The sequence below is a fragment of the Colobus angolensis genome, unplaced genomic scaffold (assembly GCF_000951035.1).
Source record: "Colobus angolensis palliatus isolate OR3802 unplaced genomic scaffold, Cang.pa_1.0 Scaffold49, whole genome shotgun sequence".
Lineage (NCBI taxonomy): Eukaryota > Metazoa > Chordata > Mammalia > Primates > Cercopithecidae > Colobus > Colobus angolensis.
In genome coordinates this window covers 450,141-458,645 of record NW_012118376.1, presented here as the reverse complement: position 1 = coordinate 458,645, position 8,505 = coordinate 450,141, and the positions used below count along the sequence as shown (strand labels likewise).

The window sequence follows — 8,505 nt, the reverse complement described above, 5'->3', positions numbered from 1 at the left end:
CGGCGCAGCCAGCGGGGAGTCCTCGAGCGGGCCGGGCCGGCGGCCCTTCCCCGCGTGAAGTCGGAGCCACCATGTCGTTCTCGCTGGAGGAGACGCTCGAGTCAGACTGGGTGGCTGTGCGGCCCCATGTGTTCGACGAGCGCGAGAAGCACAAATTCGTCTTTATTGTAGCCTGGAACGAGATTGAGGGCAAGTTTGCCATAACCTGCCACAACCGGACAGCCCAGAGGCAGAGGAGCGGCTCCCGGGAGCAGGCGGGGGCGCGAGGGGGCGCCGAGGCCGGCGGAGCTGCGTCCGACGGGAGCCGCGGGCCTGGCAGCCCGGCAGGCAGGGGCCGGCCCGATGCCACTGCCTCTGCAACTCTGGTTAGGAGCCCCGGGCCCCGGCGGAGCTCGGCCTGGGCGGAGGGCGGTTCTCCTCGGAGCACTGGCAGCCTTCTCGGGGACCCGCGGCTGCGAAGTCCTGGCAGCAAAGGGGCGGAGAGTCGTCTTAGGAGCCCAGTGCGGGCCAAACCCATCCCGGTTCAGAGAGCATCTGAAGCCAACGATGCGGCGGGGGCCGCTGCTGCTGCAACAGCCAGACCGGCGCCGAAAGAGGCCCCGGTGTCCTCTGTACGGATAGTGAGCGCCTCTGGGACAGTCTCTGAGGAGATCGAGGTGCTGGAAATGGTGAAGGAGGACGAGGCGCCTCTGGCGATGTCGGACGCGGAGCAGCCGCCGCCAGCCGCCGAGCTGGAGTCTCCGGCCGAAGAGTGCAGCTGGGCCGGACTCTTCTCTTTCCAGGACCTGCGCGCCGTGCACCAGCAGCTGTGCTCGGTGAACTCGCAGTTGGAGTCGTGCCTGCCGGTGTTCCCGGAGGAACCCTCGGGCATGTGGACTGTGCTGTTTGGGGGCGCCCCAGAGATGACCGAGCAGGAAATCGACAGTCTGTGTTATCAGCTCCAGGTCTACCTGGGCCACGGCCTGGACACCTGCGGCTGGAAGATCCTCTCCCAGGTGCTCTTCACCGAGACCGACGATCCCGAGGAGTATTACGAAAGCCTCAGCGAACTGCGGCAGAAGGGATACGAAGAAGTGCTTCAGCGGGCCAGGAAGCGCATCCAGGAGGTGAGTTGAGTGAGCCTCTAGTCTGGGCTCTACTGGTCGCTTTTGGTTTACTGGCCAAACCAAAGGCTGGAGCCTCGGTCTTGGGTGTGCGCAGGTAGGACGGTTGCTTTTCTGGTCAAGCGGAAACCAAGAGGGATTCCTGATCTACCTTCCCCTTCATCCCTCTCGGTGGCTGCTTAATTGACTCCCTGAAGGACCTTCGTCTTTATTTCCTCCCCCATTTATCAAATGCGCTCTGTGTACTACTCAGTACTGGTAATGCGCAATTAAAGCCACTCAGAAAAGTGTTCTGTAAGCATAGGCTACATGGGCATTTTTCTACCCCTAAAGCTCTTCCAGCAATAACTGCCCAGATATCAGCTGTTCTTTGTCCGTGTCACCTTTATTTAAAATAGTTTGTCTTACCTAGCAAAGTTGATCTTCTGTTTTGATTCTTCTTTATGCAGTGTGGCAACCTCCGCAAATTTTAAATTCATTTTTAAACGGGTGACCTGTCCAAGTGAAAAAGCACCTACTGACTATTGGATGCAAATTTATTTTTAAAAGATTTTTTGGAAGTGATTTGTTTTGTTTCTTTTTTGTACTACCTCAGATCTTTACAGATGGCTCAGGTTTCACTCCTGTTTTAGGGAGAAATAAAGGCTCTGGGCAGGAATGTTCGTTGTATTTTTGTACTTACTGTAGAAGTACAAAAGCCTTTTCAAACTAATCCTTAAAGTAACAAAAAACAATGGAAAAAAGGGTCTGAATGAATATACATACGGGGCTCTAGAATGTGTAAGAAATATGTAATTCATGCCTGCTTACTGGCTTCTGCTGGAGGAACTTCACTAAAAAAAGTCTTTTAAAATATACTTAGTTTTCCCTAATGGATACTACACGTAGTTTCTCAAAGCAAGTTACTATTTTTACTATTAATGCAATTGAGATTGGTGGAGAAATGCACCAACCCCCACCTTTTTTTTTTTTTTTTTGGAGACTGTTTCGCTCTGTCTCCCAGGCTGAATTGCAGTGGCACCATCTCGGCTCACTGCAACCTCCACCTCCTGGATTCAAGCGATTCTCCTGTCTCAGACTCCTCAGTAGCTGGGACTACAGGTGCGCATCACACATGTTAGCCCGGCTCCTTTTTTTTTCAGTAGAGATGGGGTTTCACCATCTTGGCCAGAATGGTCTTTATCTCCTGCTCGTGATCCGCCTGCCTCGGTCTCCTAAAGTGCTGGGATTACAGGCGTGAGCCACTGTGCCCGGCCTGAAATGCCCCTTTTTATGGTGTTTATATTCCTGAGATTGTGTTGTTATCTGCCTATGTATATATAATACTTGAACCCTGTTAGACTAGGGAGCTAGAGCGTCTTGTTTTTTTCATAGAATATGAGATCTTTTTCTTTATTAGACTTGAGTATTTAAGAAATGTTTGTTTCTCTCTCATACAATAGTACTGTCTTACAACTTCCTGAATCCAGTTTTTCAGTCCTTCCTGTTGGTTTACTCTATGCTAAATGTCACCCACTATAACATGATCCCAGAGTTCCAGGTATCTGTTTATATTTCCCTTTTTTATCGCCTCACTTCGGGAGTCTGTTCTACCTTAAATTCTTTTGAAGGAAGTGACAAATCTTAAGTGACCACATATATTCTCAGAAGTGTTTGGTTAATATTGACCTGTATTTCTCTTAAACTGCAAGATTTACAGATATATTTTTTAAACTATATATTCTTTAAAAATCCCATAATGAGTAGGCCTGTCTGGTTTTAACTTTTTGGATACTCAGAAAAAGCGACTGTCAGGCCGGAAGCGGTGGCTCACGCTTGTAATCCTAGAACTTTGGGAGGCCGAGACAGGCGGATCACGAGTTCAGGAGATGGAGACCATCCTGGCTAACACGGTGAAATCCCATCTGTACTAAAAATACAAAAAAAAATTTAGCCGGGTGTGGTGGCGGGCGCCTGTAGTCCCAGCTACTGGGGAGGCTGAGGCAGGAGAATTGCGGGAACCTGTGAGGCGGAGCGTGCAGTGAGATGAGATCCTGCCAGTGCACTTGAGCCTGGGCAACAGAGCGAGACTCTGTCTCAAAAAAAAAAAAAGAAAGAAAGAGAAATAGCGACTGTCTCTGGTTTTTTAATTCAAATGGGTCAAAAATAAGCTCTCAAAATATATAATTTTCCTAGAACTCTTTAAAAAGGGGATTACATTTAAAAAAAATCTGTTCCTAATTAAGGTTCTCTTGACCATAATGATTTGTTTTCTTTAACAGAAAATTATACTTTTTTTTTTTTTTCTGAGACAGAATCTCGCTCTGTCACCCAGGCTGGAGTGCAGTGGTGTGATCTTGGCTCACTGCAACCTTTGCCTCCCAGGTTCCACTGATTCTTCTGCCTCAGCCTCCTGAGTAGCTGGAATTATAGGCGCGTGCCACCTTGCCTGGCTAATTTTGTATTTTTAGTAGAGACGGGTTTTTACCATGTTGGTCAGGCTGGTCTCGAACTCCTGACCTCGTGATCCGCCTGCCTTGGCCTCCCAAAGTGCTGGAATTACAGGTGTGAGCCACTGCGCCTGACCTTTCTCCCCCGCTGCCTCTGGAAACAGAGTTTCACACTGTTGTCCAGGCTAGACTGTACTGGTGCAATCTCAGCTCACTGCAGCGTCCACCTCTGGCGTTCAAGCATTTCTCCTTGCTCAGCCTCCCAAATAGCTGTGATTACAGGCGCCGGCCACCATGCCTGGCTAATTTTTGTGTTTTTGTAGAGACAGGATTTCCCAATGTTGGCCAGGCTGGTTTTGAACTCCTTACCTCAGGTGATCTTGCCTGCCTCGGCCTCCCAAAGTGCTAGGATTACAGGCATGAACCACTGTACCCGGCAACTTCAATATTTGAAAAATAGCTATCAAAGACAACAAATAGGTTTGGTAATAATGCCTACCCTGACTTATACTGGAAGATTGTGTTCTTCGATTATGTTGGGGTGGGGAGGGAGGGAAGTGTGGTGTGATTGGTTGGTGATATCTGCCATGGACATGATAATGAAAGTGTATAGGTTGCTAGCCATGTATTTGTCTTTAACTAATTAAATGTAACTGCTTTCTTAAGAGTTTGCAGTAACATTTTTTAAGGTAACATTTTTATAGAAGTTGTGTCATGTTTGTTTTATTCTATTGACTTTGTGGAATTCGCTATGGCTTTTCAAGCTAGATTTATCTGATAAATCAAATACATTCTTGAGGATATGTTACTTAGAATACTTAGTCCTTTGGTCACTTGGAATACTTAGTCCTTTTCCGTCTTTAATTTCTATGAATCTATTTTTTGGTCTTTTTTCCTACAGTATTCCTTTCCTTGTCCATTTAAAGGTTTTGACTTAAAACCACCTGTTTTTGTTCATAATAGTTAGTAAATTGTTGAAAGGTTTGTTTGTTTGTTTTTAATAGAACACACTGTACAACTAGATTGTAAACTTTTCAAGGTCCTTGGCTTTGACAATACCTTGGAACTCTCTTCTTTGCCACCCCTAGTTCAGGACCACACATCTTGTGAGCACTCTTAATTAGTGGATAAAGGAAACTAGAGAAGTTTTTAAGATTAATTAATTTATTTTTACTATTGCAAGAATTTAAAGGACTTAGAAGATGTGTCCTTTTAATGTGAAGTTGTAAGTAGGATTTTTATAAATTGACAGTGTTTTTAAAACGAGGAGAAATTTTTTTTTTTAATGTACCCAATAGTTCTTCAAAGGAAAATTTCTTAAAACGTAAATAAATTCCTCAATGAGAGGTTTTTACCTGGGAATGGTGAATTCCCTGTAAGAGGGGCTGTGGATGAGTTTTAATGGGGTGTCCAGCCGAGTTTTATATGTGTGGGCCTGTGTGCATTTTAGAGAGAAAGGCAATAATGTCAGTCACAGGAATGTTTTGGTTTCACATTGCATTTAAAAGTTATGTTTATGTTGTAATGTACATTATACTTAGGGGCTAAATCCAAATGAAAGGTGAAATTTGTTACCAGTGTGTTTGACTTCGGACTTTTACAAGGGTTTACTCTTGGAAGCACTATTTATACAGTAGGCGCTGAATCAGTCCTTAAATGAATGCAGGTGCCACCAAGACCTCTATGAACAGTTTTCAGCAGTAGCCTTGGTTGTTGGTCAGAGCTGAGGTTTGTATTAGTGTGTGTGCATTGGTGGTCCATACTGCAGCTTAGGTTTGACCTGGATTTTATAAATAATGGTTTCTGTATAAGGACAGCTATTCTCAAGATAATTAACTGTGATGCTTTAGATAGTAAACCTTAATTATGACGGTAGGCTTGATTAAGATCTAATCATCAGTGTTCATTTTGGAATTTATTATGTTTATAAGGATGTGCTCAATTCTAACTTCTCTTCAGTTGAAACCACGGTTTGGAAGTAGCATGTGTTTTCAAAATTATCCGTGTAAGCCACGTAATAAATAGCCTATTGAGTGTTTGGAGTCAGAAAGACCTAGGTTGAAAATAGGACTCACCACTTCTGATGACCTGCTTAGTTATTTAACCTCTTTTAAAAAGGAAAGGGGAGAAAATAAAGGATGTCTTAAGATTTGAGTAAGACAGTATGAGAAAGGGCCTAACAAAGTGCCTGGCACTTACAAAAGAGGCTTCCAGGAAGTGTTATTTTCCCTTTTTTCGTGTAACAAGGATTATCCAGTTTTCCATTCAGCCCTTTTTGTGGGGATTGTAACTAATATTTATTAGCACTGTTTAGGTATTGGGCTCTTTACACTAGCTATCTCCTTCCATTCGCTTCACTATCTGTTGAGATCAGTGGGTGTTTTATACCTGTTTTACTGAAGCAGAAATTGAGACTTAAAGAGGTCCTGTGGACTTCACCAAGGCTAAACTAAGCTGAGTAACCAACCTCCGATGAAAGCCTAGATTTGTCTTAATCCACATATGTGCCTTTTCTGCCATGCCTATGGCCTGTTGGAGTTCTTGATCCAAAGGACTATATTCCTTCCTTAAAGAGAAAGGACGTCAGTCTCTACTCTTGAGAATTGGGGCGTGGTATTATCTGAAAATGCAGTCAGTTCAATGACTTTTTTTTTTTTTTTTTTTAAAGACAGTGTCTCGCTCTGTTGCCCAGGCTGGAGTACAATGGCACAATTTCAGCTCACTGCAACCTCCGCCTCCCAAGTTCAAGCAATTCTTTTGCTTCAGCCTCCCAAGTAGCTGGGATTACACGTGCATGCCACCACTCGATAATTACTTTTAAATTAGGACAACTCATTTCAAATTAATTATGACAAACATGAGGTAGGGCAGTCTGAATGTTGTGTTTTAGAGAAAGGGGTTGCCTGGTGGTGCAAGGATAGGTTTATGTTAGAGAAGAGTGACCAATCGTGTGGAGGTTTTTTGTTTGTTTTGTTTTTATATCTTAATGGCTAAGCTGAAAAACAGCTCCTGACTTCTGAGGTTATTTAACTGAAGGGGCAAGGAGCTCTAGGAGGAAGTTTTGTTTAACAGGTGTCCTCCCAAGGATTCCTTTGGGTCCTTAGAAAATAACTTTTCTAATTTTCTTGAAAATTAGATTAGTTATAAAACTCAAGCCCTGCTGAAACCCCAACTATATACATTAGAGAAATGACAGTACTTTAGGAGTCTTGGGACGCCATCTGTCTTTCACTGGGCCAGCAAGCTATGACCCATGATTACATATAAATAAATGGTGGGAGCAGGCTGCTGTTTGTAGGGAAGGATATAATATGATTGCAATGGAGAGGGCTGTTCTGTCTGGCAGTTCTTGACTGCATTGACTGGAAGTATTGAAAAATAGGATATTACATGTTGAGGACATATGGGAGCTGTAGACTTTTAGGACAGAGGATATGTCAACATTGTAGCTTGATGCCTTGTCTAACCATGTTATACTCTCATGAAAATATTGCAGACTGCTCTTTTACTGTAAAATACAGTTAAAGAATAATGAAACTAAGTGAATTTGTGGGATTCTTAAAGTATTGATGAAAGACGAAAGTTGGAAGCATTTACAATATTTTGATGCTAATCATTTTCTTCAATCCTGTACCCAAAAGTACTTTTAGACAGTTTTTTGCATCACTGAAAAAGATATAAGTATAGAAAAATGAATATATCCTAGGTTAGGGCTTCTATGAAACAAAAACATGGAGCCTGGTAGTAGGATGTCAGCCTTCTTGGTAATTTGTGTGATGGTTTCTCTGCTTGCCAGTTAATGTCACAAGATGCCCAGTCCACCAGATATTTCTTTGTTTTTTCTTCTTCTTTTTTTTTTTTTTTGAGACAGTCTTGCTCTGTCACCCAGGCTGGAGTGCAGTAATATGATCTCGGCTCACTGCAGCCTCCACTGCCCGGCTTCCAGCAATTCTCCTGCCTCAGCCTCCCAAGTAACTGGTATTACAGGCATGTGCCACCACACCTGGCTAACTTTTGTATTTTTAGTAAAAATGAGCCGCCATGTTGGCCAGGCTGGTCTCGAACTTCTGACCCTGCCTCAGCCTCCCACGGTGCTGAGATTACAAGCTTGAGCCACCACCCCGGCCCAGATATTTCATAGACATGAAGTCTGGGGATGTTTCCTCCTTGCTAAAATGAGGTTAACTTAGACAACACTTCAGTAATGTTACTATAAGGGAGTGTGTATGTGTGTCTGAGAGAGATGGGAAGAGAAAGGAGAAGATGGTTGGGAAAATTGTTTTATCAAACATAGCAGCTGCTGTATTTGAAATAGCCATCTTATCTTTGCAAATTTTCACATGTAATTTTAATCGATCTGTTAACCTTCTCCATTGCTGCTTTATTTGACCTTTCATTAACTGTAAAATATTTTTGACAGTAAGTCTTGAAAGCACAAGATGAGCCCTCTGTTGCTCCATTGATGGTTAAATGTATTTGCGCCTACCTTTTTTTTTTTTTTTTGTAACGAGAAGTTTCCTGTGGCTCTTTTCACTGTCTAAAAGGCCAGGACCTGCTTCGTCTGAATCTGCCTGATTCAGTTGTTGGTAGGAGAAAAATTATTAAGTTCTAAGGGTAAGAGACATAGGCACTGAAGGCTAAATAATAGTTCCTGTAACTATTTGGGTTTTTTTGGTAGAGATGGTGAAGTTCACTTGGTATTTCAGGCTTCTTGTAGGGGACTTGATAATACCAAATAGCCTTAACGTAGCATATCTAAGTTATTATACTGCATAGGGGCAGAGAAGAACTTATTCAGCAAAAGGCCAGAAAATTTTGAGTTGTTTTCCTAAATGTGGGGGATTGTCCTTGAATTTTAGATTAAATATACTTACAATTCTATATAGTAGACTCTTTTTCAGACTGTAGCGAAGGTTCTGTAAAATGGGCTGTGAAATAAAAATAGGGCTGATGGGTTAGACATTTCACAGAGG

General features: G+C 43.3%; 1 protein-coding gene across 1 annotated transcript in view; it reads left to right on the top strand.

Annotated features, from left to right (window-relative positions):
- The first annotated feature begins 6 nt into the window (after positions 1-6).
- The window catches only part of JMY (junction mediating and regulatory protein, p53 cofactor), a 105,415-nt gene continuing 96,916 nt past the window's right edge, over positions 7-8,505 (top strand). The window contains exon 1 of the mRNA XM_011959206.1: positions 7-1,106. Within this exon, the coding sequence (XP_011814596.1) occupies positions 72-1,106 (1,035 nt within the window). The 5' untranslated portion in view covers positions 7-71. The remainder of the gene's footprint in view (positions 1,107-8,505) is intronic.